This window comes from Eupeodes corollae, chromosome 1, assembly GCF_945859685.1.
Source record: "Eupeodes corollae chromosome 1, idEupCoro1.1, whole genome shotgun sequence".
NCBI lineage: Eukaryota > Metazoa > Arthropoda > Insecta > Diptera > Syrphidae > Eupeodes > Eupeodes corollae.
Genome location: NC_079147.1, coordinates 27,505,925 through 27,519,775, shown reverse-complemented (window position 1 = coordinate 27,519,775; position 13,851 = coordinate 27,505,925). Strand labels below are relative to the sequence as shown.

The window sequence follows — 13,851 nt, the reverse complement described above, 5'->3', positions numbered from 1 at the left end:
TAAGAAATTAGTTTTTCTATTTCGTAGTACGAATTTTTAAATTCAAAACTTTTATATTCTTATTGATTTTAGATATAACAGGAACAACAACAGAAGCCAGAGCAGTTCTGGGCGGTAGCAGTGCTGGTATCAATTCGGTGGAGTTTGATTCAACGGGTTCATATATCCTCGGAACATCAAATGATTTTGGAGCAAGGCTGTGGACAGTTGCGGACCATCGTTTAAGGGTGAGTGAGGATTATTTTTGAATTTCGTTGGGTACAAATTTTACCCCCGACAAAAATGTCTGATGCACTTTGAAAAATCAAAGAGTTGCACAATGTTTTTAGATATTTAAGTAAAAACTGGTTGTTATTGCAATAAAACAGAAAAGAAACTTAACGTATTTATTTATTTTTATTTTCAACTCTGCGTTCAAGTTCGAACATTTGCGTTAAGACATTTGTTATATTTTCGCTTATATTTATTTATTTCAGACCTTATCTTTGTCTTAAAAAAAATAATTTTTAAACCTTTATATTAAAGGCTTTATATACTTTTTGAACACCAATAAGATTTCAGAACTTGAAGTAAATGTGTTGTACTCGTACTGTCACATATCCTTAATTTCGTTGCATGAGTAAAAGGCTTTATTCATAACTTTTTTTTTGTAGGGACGCTTTTTGAAAGGCCAATAATCGATGTTTTTATTTATAAAAATTCTTTAAGACGACTCGTTAAGACGGGTAAATTCATTATTCTTATTTTCGTTTATTCATATGTAAACAAAACATGATACCCTGTGTTCACTTCAACAGAGCTTTTAACACCATCTTTCCTGACAAGATAGAACGAGTACACATAACTGAGTCTACAATATATACCTACTGACTGCTCGAAAACGGATTCTGAAGTAGGAGCAGGTTTCCTTTCTAAGAGATTCAATTTTTCCACTTCTTTTAGACTTCCCGATCTAAAAGTCTTTCAAGCCGAAGTATCGGCAGTAGTAGTTTTAAGAAGTATCTTAAAACAGAGTCCACTTCTTATGCAACTAGCTAGCACCATGCAACACTAGAAACAAATTCTTAGGCAGACACTTCTTTAATTCAATAATTTAGAAGAATTTGAAGATATTCCAAGAAGCAGCCTATTAGGCTTGTAGGTTTTAACAACAAGTCTTATGATGATTTTCAAAAGTACAAAAGTTTATCTTATCGATTAAAATCCCACTTACTTTGCGGAGATGTTCACTAGTTATGGGTTTTCATTTGACTCTATAATTAGGTTTTGAAAAACCTTGAACATTTTCAGAAAAGTATAAATTTCATTTAGTTACAAAATTTAGTTGGCCACACAATTAAAAGTTTAAGAACACAATAAATTTGTACAATTTTGATATTTGAGCTGTCCTATAAAACGCTTATAGCAATTTATTTTATTGCAAAGGTCTAAGGCCAAAGTAGAGTATTTTTTTTTTATTTTGCTGTCTCAGTCTATTGAATTTGTAAGATTGACGATTTTGAATCCTTCTTATTACCTAAGACAACAAAGTCGGTATTTACTTATAAAGTTTGACATTTAGAAAACGTAAATCCAACCAAATAAAAAAATCACAATATTCCTAATTTTAAGCTTATTTGAAATAAAGTCTCAGATTTGTAGTCCTAATTGAAATTTTTGTTAGGAATGGAGTATTTATTATAATTAACTCAAAACTGGGCAACTCTTCTAGCAGACAATACGTTAGAAGAGGGACACCGCAAGGTGGTGTTCTATCCCCTCTCCTCTGGAACCTAGTGGTGAATGAAATCCTAACTAGTCTGGATGCGGAGGGTTTCAGAGTGATAGCCTATGCGGACGACGTTGCTATAGCAGTTTCAGGAAAGCATCTTAATATCCTAAAAGAACTCTTACAAAATGCCTTGGACAGACTAATACTTTGGGCTGATCGGTGTGGACTGGGTGTTAACCCACACAAAACCGATTTGGTCTCATTTTCGAGGAGATACAAAATTTCATTTGTCAACCCTTCCTATATTAAAGGAATTCAATTAAGATTCTTAGACGAGGCTAAATACCTGAGACTTGTCTTAGACAAAAAACTAAATTGGAAACGCAACGTATAGGAAAGAGTCATAAAAGCTACTGTAGCTCTCTTTTCTTGCAAAAAAGCTATTGGTAATATTGGGGTTTACAACCCGGAATCACGCATTGGCTATACACATCGGTAATCAGACGGATTTTAATGTACGGCGTGGCAGTATGGTGAACTGCTTTAGAAAAAGGTATAAACAGGGATAAGTTAAATAAAGTCCAACGTTCTGCCTGCCTATGTATAAGCGGATTGCTTCGCACGACCCCGTCTGCGGCACTTTACACCTTGCTCTACCTTACACTACTGACATATTTAGCAAACAAATAGCTGCAAGCTCTGTTATTCGCCTCAATGCTTCGTCGCAGTGGACTAAAAACAACATTGGCCACTCCATAATTCTAAGGTACTTAGAATCAATTCCAAAGCACACAGACTACACCATCCCCCAACTACAATTCGACAGAAACTTCCAGATTTCTATACCTACCAGATCTTTTTGGAAGGATAGGACATTCTTGGAGGATGAGTCAATCCATTTTTACACAGATGGGTCAAAAACCAAAGAAGGAGGTGTGTACTCTGAACGACTGAAATTAAGTCTCTCATTCCGCCTTCCAAATCATTGTAGCGTGTTCCAGGCGGAACTTTTGGCGATTAAAGAAGTCTTGTCTTGGCTCAAAGAAAACGTGATATCAACATCTGATATCCGTATTTTCTCTGACAGCCAGGCCGCTATCAAATCTCTGGACTCTGTCTCTACAAACTCTATAATAGTCCATAACTGTCGATCATCTCTAACGGAGATGGCGCAACAGTTTAATATTCACCTTAGCTGGGTGCAGGGCCATAGGGACATTTCAGGTAACTGTAAGGCAGATGAACTCGCCAGGAACGGTACACTACAGCCCATCCTACCGCGTTTGGCAAGTACTGGCATACCAATCGCTACGCTTCGAGGAGGGCAGGCACCAGGTAGAACAACATCACCACGTGTCAAGCCACAAAAAACATCTGGCCAACACTGGATTTAAAATGTTCAAGGTGCTTGCTCTCTCTAAGCAGATCGCATATAAGCTCGATAATAGGTATCATAACCGGACACTGTCTAATAGAATAGTCTCGTAGCACGCAACGAGACTAGGCGTATTCTTAAATGACTTTTGCAGAAGCTGTATGGACGAGGAAGAGGAAGAAACGGTTCTTCATCTTCTCTGCACATGCCCTAGCTTGAAAACGCAAGAATTACCTAGGAGAATTTTTCTTTAACGATCTAAACGATCTAAATCATATTGGTATAATCAGCCTCTCACGTTTCCTAAGAGACTCAAGCTGGTTCCATTGAGCTTAGAAGGAAGCCTCAAGATTCATGTGGTATCACAATGGGCCATTAAACTGGCCTAACTGTGTCCGTTTCCATCTTGGACAGCCACTATAACATAACCTAACCTAACCTATGGGGTATCTTGTTTTGTTTTTGGAATGCTCATTAAATTCGTAACTGCACCAACTTAAAAACGAGATCGTAGAATACCAGCTTAATTGGCTCATGTTTAGGTTGTATTGAAGCATTGCATCTTGGCAATGTTGCCACTGGTTTTCGATACATTGTGTTGGCGGCAGAGAACTTCGAGAGAGATTATTTGTAACTCGGTCGGAAAAGGATTATCGATCTCTGGCGATTGTAGCCGTTCGACGTTGTACCTTCTCCCAGCACCTCCCTGTTTTGCCTTGGGTCTGGAAATCCGAAGTGCTACCTTGGCTAAAACGAGGTAGTGCTCTGAGTCGATGTTAGCTCCTCGGAAAGTTCTTCCATCCGTAATGCTGTAAGCGTGTCTGGCGTCGATCGCAATATGGTCAATCTGGTTGACGGTAGATTGATCTGGAGAAGTCCAAGTTCCTTTGTGGATGTTGAGGTGTGGAAAACACGTACTGGCTACCATGACGTTTCGCCTCGCAGCAAAATCTATGAGCCTGAATCCATTGTCGGAAGTGTTGTCGTGCAGGCTGTTCTTCCCCATTATTCCACCAAAGATGTGTTCCCTTCCTAGCTTGGCATTAAAATCGCCCAGGACTATTTTAACATTGTAGCTAAGGACTGCTCATAAGTTTTGTCTAGGAGCTCGAAGAACATGTCTTTGGTGTTATCGTCTCTCTCTTCTGTGGGGGCGTGCGCACATATCAGGCTTATGTTGCCGAATTTAGCCTTGATGCGTTTGGTCATGAGGCGCTCATTGATGCACCTATAGCTCAAGACTTCTTTCTTAAGTCTGGCTCCAATGACGAAGCCGCATCCACATAAGCGTTGTTCGTTTTTGGGGTAGCAGTCACCATAGTAAATATCGCAGTTTTTCATCCTCTTTTTGCCCGGCCCATCGCATCGTATTTCCTGGATGGCGGTGATATCTGCTTTATAGCGGCCTAGGGCCTCCGGTAATTCTTCGGCCGCACGTGGTTCGTTGTCCTTTATTCGTTTGCGTTGGTTGTCAAAAGTAAATCCGTCCGTATCCGAGGCTTGTTGGTGCTTCGCAACTATGAAAGCTTTTACGTGGCCGGGAAGTCACCCCGACGCACAACCCCCAACCTGGAGGGCCAGATCCTTAGTATAACTCCAAGTATGGGGAGCCAAATAAAACCGCTGCTTATAGGCCTGGGCTCCGAATAAGTCAAAGAAGCCCTATTATAAGGTGTTCACTAAGTAGTTCAACTTTACTGGAACTGTAGACGCCACCGTTGATTCCATCACGGGAATTTCTCCGCTGCCGTCTGTATAAGGAGAGGTGCCTTAGTGGAAACACCTCTCCCCACCTCTCTCTTTTGCTGCCCCCAACAACTTTCCACTGGGGTTGAAACCCAATCTCCAGTTGAGGTACTAGGCACCCGATGTTCACAGCGGGGAGGTGAGAGTTGGAGTTGATAGACAGAGGTTGGTTTTGAGAAAAACCTGTGTACGCTTGTGTCCTCTTGAATACACTGTCTACCATTTGCACATCTTGAACCTTCTTTAGTTCATCGATAGTGAATGTCCTGTTAAGCGTAGGCCACCACACAATCGATCCATAAGACAAAATAGGATGTACACTGGTTGTGTATGTCCACAAAAGCATGGAAATTATTCATTCTTCAATTAAGTCTTCCACCCGAAGTCATTAAATGATCCGTTTATCCATTCAGTTAGGACATTATTTAAAGCAACTTCTACGTCTAGGAAGGTAGCAAGAGTAAATTCTTTATATTGAACTGTTTTCTCAATAATGCGCTCTGCCTCATGCAGGGCCATCTCACAAGACTTGCCTATAGAATATACGTGCAGAGGTTCTTCTAGCTGATAGCTGATATTCGTCGAGCATGTCCCTGATATGGGTATCTTGGATGCGTTTAATTGTTTTAAGCCTTAAATAGGTCAAGCTAATTGGTCGAAAATCCTTTTCGCACTTGATTGAGAAAGAAGCATCCTATGAAAACAGTCTCCAGGCATGTTACGACTATGTCTTCTAGTTTTTGTAGTGAAGAGTCAGAAAGTATAAACAGCCCAAGAAAAGTTTTCTTTTATAGTAACTGAATTAATTTGTTCTACATCTGTAGGAACTAGATTGTTGTTTGGAGTTCTAAGCGTGTCGGGGTTGTAATTCTCGCAGCCCGAAAAATTAATCACCCTCCATAATTCCAAGGATTCAGCTGTAAAGAATGTGCACAATCTATCAGGATCCTTCAAAAAAAATGGATGACAATGTTCCTTCGATAAGATTTTATTAAGTCTGGCGAAATCTTCTATGCCTTCAATCGATTGACAATATTCTCCCCAACCTTGTTTTTTGGCAGTTTCTATATCTCGCTTATAACCTACGACAATGTCTATATGGTTGGTATAGACATTTCTCAGAGCAGAAAGGTCTTCGTTTCATCAGGGAAGGAATTGTTTACGGCTGTATTTGACTGGGCATGAAATCTTAACAGTTTTATCTGATCCTCCACAAATCTTAACTCTTACTTTTAGATCATTCACAGCTTCTATGCTAAGATTCGGAATTTTGTCTAGTTATATATGTCTAGAAAAATAATTTGTTTTTGAAAACACAGTATTGAAACACTTTTAAGAAGTTTATATTTTTCAAAAAATAGTAAAAACAACTCAGTTAAAGTGGTTTGGACTTTTTCAAATATCTATGTCCATGAGAACACAACATTTTACCGGATTAAATTGTGTGGGAGTTATAACTAGGTAGGTAGGTAGAAATGGCGATCTCAAAGCAACCTAGCCTAAAATCCAATTAGCGCTGTAGTGCGCCGTTTTGATACCAAAAACTCGTTTGACCTTTGATTGAAAGGGATAGATTGATAGAGAAGCTTCATAGCGATTATGTTAGAGCTATTTTGCGTATTGAGACAAAAGATTAGGTGTCTAATCTTTGTCTCAGATAGCTCATCAAGTTCTTGAAAGAATGCTTTTCCAAAGCATTTCATTATGGTGTTTGCCAAAGCAGGACATTGCAGAGGAAATGGATTATGGTATCACTTTCTCTGTTCACTACAGCTACGGCAAAAGGTGTTGTAAGAGATACCCAACTTCTATGCATGAACTCCTATAGGCCAATGTCCGGTACAAACCGCAACAATCCTGGCTATGTCTTGCCTTGGCCTGCACAGAAGATCGTTTGTACGAGTTTAATTATAGGTGGGCCATGTCTTCCTAGATATAATGCAGTTGGGTAAATTGCTCAACCTTCGGTTTGATTCAGTTTGGTAGATAGACAAGATTTTACCCTTCATAGCACCAAGAGGAATGTTAACCATTTTCGCAAGTGAGCTATGAAGGGCCGATCCTTGCCTGGCTAGCTCGTCAGCCAGATCAGGGTGACACCGAGGTTAATATTCAGGTTTGCAAGCTCATCGCGACATTGCTGGACCAATTTAGATGAGGATATGGCCGAGTTAATGGCTTTGACAGCTTCCTGACTGTCTGTAAAGATAGCCACATTTCGGTTTTGGTTTGGGTTTTGTTTAAGTATCTTACATGCCTCCCTTATTGCCAGCAGTTCAGCCTGAAAAACGCTAGCAAAGTCAGGAAGCCTAAAGGATTTGGCTACATTTAAGGACTCAGAAAAGATCCCAGAACCAACTCCGCACTCCATCTTTGAGCCGTCAGTAAAGATGGTTGTGTCGAAACCTATCGACACGATGTCATCCTCCCAATCTTCTTTTGATGGGGAAATAACCTTAAAACCCTTACTAAGGTTCAAAGTAGGAGTGCAGTAGTCAGTGTCTACCGAGATAATATCTGAGTTAATTAATTTCGTAGTGTTGCTGTGACCATAAGGTTTTGACAACCAGCTATTTGATTCCTTCAGCCTAATAGCGCTGCAGGAAACTATGTATTTAATAAAAAGGTCGATTGGTAGAAGATTCAAAATAATGTTTAAGGCGTCCGTTGGGCAAGTACGCATGGCCCCTGTGGTGCCCACGCAATCTGTTCTCTGAACCTTCTTTAGCTTATTTATATTATAGGCTTTGCTAAGAGCAGGCCACCACACAATCGAACCATATGTTAAGATTGGGCATACTACTGCTGTGTACGGCCATAAAATCATCTTCGACTGAAGTCCCCACTTTTTGCCGAAAGTTTTGCTGCAGGCGTAGAAGGCAACACAGGCCTTCTTAACCCGTGCTTCAATATTTAGTTTCCAGTTTAGTTTAGGGTCGAGTATAACTCCCAAATATTTTGCACTGGAAGACAATGATAGGATTTGACGATTGAGTCGAGGTAGCGTGAAAGACGGTACTTTAGTTTTGGTGGTAAAGAGCAACAGTTCAGTTTTACTTTGGTTAACTCCTAGTCCAAAACTCGTGGCCCAGCTGCTAACTTTCTCCAAAGCTGACTCCGTGATTTTACTAATCACAGAGGTGTACTTTCCTGACACCAATAGCAGCAAATCATCCGCATAGGCTACCGCCTTCACTCCACATCTCTCTAATTTAACGAGAATTGTATCCATGACTAGAAACCATAGAAGAGGCGAAAGAACACCACCCTGGGGTGTTCCCCTACTCACGTGTTTTGTTGCGATTGTATTGCCTAGAGAGGCTCGAATATACTACCTACCACTGAGCATGGAAGTAATCCATTCTACAATGAAGTCTTCTACAGGAGTTATAACTAATTTCCTCCAATTCTCTAGAAGTTTTTAAATCTTATTTAAACTTGGCAATTTTTATACAAAAAACACACAATTTAATTATTGTCTTTTTATTTGTTTATTATTTTTACTTGATTTATATTTTCTATTACAAAAATTCGTCTCGTATATAAAAATTAGTTTTAAACATATTCGTTACATCATAAATCTAAAACTAAATTGTTTCTACTCTTACAATAAGTAACAGACAAATTGTTTTCTTTTCTTTTTGTTATTGTTAAAGTTAATGTTAATTGTTTGTTTTTTAATTGGAAGGGGACAAAATTTAAAATTAAATTCCTAACTAGATTAATGCGTATTCATTTAATTTATCTTCCACACTATTATTTAAGGATATTTATTTAAATAAATAAATAAATTAAATATTTTTTCGAAAATTATTTTAATACAAAAAATTGGTCTAAAATATTTGTGTTTATTCCAAAATATATATATTTAATAAAAAAATCGTCTCCTTCATTAGGAAAAAAGGACAAGTGAGCATAAATTATTATTTTTCCTTTTTCAATTATTGTCATAATTTTTTCTTTGCGTTATTTTAAAGTTGTAAAGTTTAATCTATTAGTTAAGTTTTTGTGACGGTAGATAATAAAAAAATTAAACTTGAAAATAATAATTATTTTTGTTTTCTACTATTTTGTTGTGAAATGAAAGGAAATAAATAATTAGCTATACAATACATTAATTAATATCTTAAAGATTCAAATTTAAAAATAAAAAATCTCTTTCAAGATTTAATATTTTTAATTATTTGTTCTCTTACATCAGTCATCCTTTTTTCCAAATAAATAAATTTATTTGTTTTTGTTTTTTTTTTCAATAATTTGTTCCTATTTTCCATTTTTGTTATATTTTGTTGTTTCTTCAAATAAATTACATTTTTTTGCTCAATTATTTTTTAACTTAAATCATAAGTTAGACTTTTTTCCTTAAATATTATTAATTATTTCCTATTATCGCATATTCTCTGTTTAAGAATATGAATTATTTTTTGTTTTTGTTGTGGCTTTTATTTTGTGATATTGATTTAAAAAATATATATTTAATTAAATTGTATATATTTTTAAAATTAATATTGCCCTTGCTAAGATTCCGGCACCATGATTTCTCAATACTTTTTAAGTCGATTGATTTGTTTGATATTACACACTTATTGGCAAATTTCAGCAATTGATTGTTTTTTGTTTTTGAAAATTTTCTTTTTCTTTACAACTATTTGAAAAATTAAAAATAATAAAGATAGCAAATTATTTAAAATATTTAAATTAAATGCATAACTTGGCAGGAAAATATTTAATATAATTATTATTTTGATTGATGGCTCGTAAGTGAATAGAATTTTGTGCCAGTGAGAAGCGAAATTTTCAAAAACTGATTTCAATGATTTTTGTGTTTGTTTTATGGAGAACCCTATTTTTGAAAAAAAGGGAGATTCTTATTTTCACTGAGTTTGTTTGGAATTAAAAAACTTGAATTTTGTGATGTTAAATTTGAATGGTGTTGTTTTCCTAAAATTGACGACCATGCCGTCCGGCAAAACCGCTATCGTATAATTTACATAGCGACTCGGAACGATTGCTATTAAGTGTAGCATTTGGAGCTGATGTGACAATTGTTGAAGGCGATGAGCCATACGATGAGGATGAAGTACTGACGCCTTCGTTGGCGTAGCCATGTTGTTTTCTGCGTCGCTGGTACAAGTAGGTCCAGATGGAAATAACTGCTAATTGGGCGAGCAGGAATACTGTTCCGGCAACAATAAGTCCTAAAATTAAAAAACAAAAATATAAGTCAAGCGATTTAATACAAAAATTGTTAGGGGGCCAAAGTTAGAGAATTTTCCTATAAGAAGTTTCATTTTAAATCGTATACTTTTTGACAGCTGTCACTTTTGAACCTTATTTCTTTTGACATTTGAATAGAAAAAACTATTATATTTCTATAAATGAAAACATATATGCTTACAATTGTTAGAAATCTCTACGAAAAAGTAAAACACTTTACATTCATAGTTCGCAAAACTAAAGAACTTTTAGGTCGTTGTGAACCACCTTCTAGGCTGTTAGAACTTAAACTAATTAAAAAGTCTAATTTGTCGTGAACAAGAAGTTAAAAAACAACAGAAAATATTGCTATTGAATCCCGAACTTTTGGCGAAAATCCAGATTGTTCGAAGTCTAGGAATGATATTTTACCGTATTTTGCTTAAAAACTTAGGTTTTAAAACTTAAAATGTGTTAAGTTAGGTTAGGTTAGATTAAAGTGGCTGCAGATTCAGAATTCATGCACTTGGACCAAAAGAAAAGGCCCATTGTGATACCACATGAATCTAGAGAATTACTTCTTACTAGTCGAACCATTTTGAGCTTTTAATAAAGCGAAGCGGGATTATGAAAAGAGTAGTTTCCCAGATGAAGTTTGGGTCTTAGTGAAAGAGCAGGGCAAGTGCAGAGAAGGTGAGAGATTGTTTCTTCTTCTTCTTCCATACAGCTCCTGTAGAAGTCATTTGAGGCTACAACGTATTGCGTGTCTGCCTATAAGACAGTGTTTCGTAAGGACAACTATTAAGGAGCTGATAGGAAGTCTGCTTTGAGATAACAAGTCTCTAGAGCGCTTTAGGTCCAGTGAAAGCCATATGAGTTTTGTGTCTGTGCATGTTGGTAAATTGTGCCACCTAGAGCTGTTTCGTTTAGCACAATTGTACATGTAGCTATCGGTATACCTATCTTCTCCCTGTCAGGAGAGTTCATCAGCTCTACAGTTTTCGGTGATGTCTCTGTGGCCCGGCACCCAACAAAAGTGAATGTTCAATTGCTGCGCCATCTCCAAAAGAGACGATCGACAATCGAGGGCCGTTTGAGATTTGGTTGAAACACCGTCAAGAGATTTAATAGCAGCCTGACAGTCAGAGAAGATGTGGATGTCAGAAGTTGATATCACGTTTTCTTTTAGCCAGAAGAGAACCTCTTTTATCGCTAAAATTTCCGCTTGGAAGACGTTACAAAAATTTGTAGTACTTTAAAAATGTTAGTTGCTGCAATATCGTCATTTCTCGAAAATCGTGGTTTTTGAATGTACCTAGTATACAATTAAAATTGTCAACTGTCTAGCTCAATTTTTCTTACAAATTTGCATCGATATCTCTTCTTACTTCCTTTTCAATGGACAGTAGATCAGCCCAACATTTAGGCTAGGCATAACATTTGAAGCTAAATACTTCAAAATTCTGCTGAATAAATCATTCATCGAAAATGACATACTGTACATGATAAAACAAGTGGATATAATAATAATAATTAATGCAATGCAAACAAAGCTCCAGGGAAAGACCGTATTCCTGACGAAAAAAACTAAATAACAAAAGGGTTTAATTCCATCTTCAATACTGTCTCCAAAAGAAACATACAATTCCCAATCCTTATAAAAGGTGTCCCAAAAGAGACAAGTTGCAAAGGCATATCCTTTCTCAACACAGTCAGACAAATCTTCACAGGTGTTTCGCTTGAAAGACTCACTGATGCTTTACATAAAAAACTTCTTCAAGCTAGTTTTTAGAAGAGATACGTCTGCCAAAATCTTCGCCCTCCCATGCATCGCAAGCGCATACCTAGACAATCGAAACAACTCTTCACTTTCTTGGTGGATTTTAAGACCTCTTTTGACTTCATTGACAGAATGTCCTAATTTATGAATTTAGTAACCTGGGAGTATTAACCAAACTGCTTAGAGTACTTAAAGTGTTTTATGATAAGCACATGACCGATAACTGGGATGAAGACGTCCTATTCAAATGGTTTACTATGGAGACAAGAGTAAAGCAGGGTTGCTTACTTAGTCCGTTGCTATTCTCATTATTTCTTGATGGCGTAGTAAAATTTCTACCGTCTGGAATAAGTTTTGCTGACATGAAAAAAAAGCTTCTGATGATATTGTCATTTTAGCAGAAAGTCTAAATGGGATCCAACTGATGATAAACTAACTGATATTTCGAAATAGTACAGGAAGAAATGCTAGAAATGAGAAATACACCTGACAAAAAGAAGAATTCGAAAAAGTCAAACTATACAAATACTTAGGTGTGCTTTCAACCCCAAAAATATCATTTAGGAAACATCTATAAGAAAAACTGAAGGAATTCAAACCCGCGATAAAATGCAGTTGGTGTATATTCTTCGAAGCAGTGATGAGATCCATCATGAATGTGCAAGTTTTGGGCATCTACCAATTCGAAGAAGTGGAAAAGCTTCTACGATACTTTCTTAAGATAATTTGTCGACTCCCGTACAATTCCCATCTCGAGTCTAGCCATCAGTCTCATTAAAATAACGGTAAAAGAGGCTGAGATAAGAAACATTTTTAACGATGTTCAAGCGCCGTAAATGCTCTACGTTTACTACTATCCAAGAGGCTTAAGTAAGTTGCAGGAGCACCAGCCCAGATATGGGAGTTTTACTCAAGCTTTGGACGTATGTAAGTCTTGTAGATAACAGCCAGATCAGAGGGGGAGAAAAACTTCGTCTTAAAAAAACGAAATATCTTGCCGCATTTTTGGCGACATCTCCACAAAAGGTGGTTGGTGATACACATACTGAAAATATCGAGATGTTCAGTCTCCTCGATGCAAGTGACATCTATGGATAATGGCAAGGGAGTATATCTTGCTTTAATGATACAAGACAGCTTTGGGTATACGAAGCATTAAACACCACGCGGTTTCTTATTCACCATTGTACAATGCTGTTTAGGTCGGAATTTAGAGCTTATCATATTTTGTCGTTGCAGTTTCACATCCGAATAAAAAGAATGTGAGTCTTAAAACTAATATGAAAAGCTAAGAGTACTATCGTCAGCGAAACAATGTATTGGATTAGAAGTTGCAGACAGGAGATCATTAATGAAAATGAGAAAGAGTGTTGGAAATAGAACAGAGCCCTGGGGCACACCAGCATTTATTTTGTCGTTTTCAGACTTGAATCCATCCCATACAACTTGTATTGAACGATTCGAAAGGTAATTACTAATCCAATGAAGGAGGGATTCATGCAAACCGAAAGCACGCATTTTCGATAAGAGAGCTTGATGCCCAACCCTATAAAATGCTTTTGAAATATCAAGTGCAATAATCTTACTTTCTCCAAAACTGTATAGAGATTTATTCCACTGTTCGGCGAGATGAAACATGAGATCACAAGTGGACCTATTGCTACGAAAGCCGTATTGTCGGTCATTAAGAAGCTTTCGATCTTCGAGATATTTCTTGAGCTGATAATTAATCAGCGTTCCCATGACCTTGAAAAGAAGGGACGTAAGTGCAATCGGTCGGTAATTAGACGGTGAGGAAGATTCGCCTTTTTTTGGAATATGCTGGACAAATGTGGGTTTCCAACCGCTAGGAACGAGACCTGAGGAATAGTAGTTGAACACCTTCAGAATAATAGCGGGGATACCATCCGGACCAGTGGATTTATGTATGTTAAGACCTTTTAGGACTCTCGCTACAGTACAAGTGCGAAAAAAGATTTGCCCCACAGAATCACTAACTCGCTCAAGTACAGTACATAACACTCACTGCCAGCGTTGAATTGG

The 13,851-nt window shown here is 37.2% G+C and overlaps 2 protein-coding genes across 2 annotated transcripts in view; one reads left to right on the top strand and one right to left on the bottom strand.

Moving 5' to 3' along the window:
- The window catches only part of LOC129953725 (autophagy-related protein 16), a 323,558-nt gene that overhangs the window by 26,739 nt on the left and 282,968 nt on the right, over positions 1–13,851 (top strand). The window contains exon 6 of the mRNA XM_056067120.1: positions 73–227. Within this exon, the coding sequence (XP_055923095.1) occupies positions 73–227 (155 nt within the window). The remainder of the gene's footprint in view (positions 1–72; positions 228–13,851) is intronic.
- The window catches only part of LOC129953724 (uncharacterized), a 108,334-nt gene continuing 103,244 nt past the window's right edge, over positions 8,762–13,851 (bottom strand). Inside the window, exon 8 of the mRNA XM_056067119.1 lies at positions 8,762–10,030. Within this exon, the coding sequence (XP_055923094.1) occupies positions 9,774–10,030 (257 nt within the window). The 3' untranslated portion in view covers positions 8,762–9,773. The remainder of the gene's footprint in view (positions 10,031–13,851) is intronic.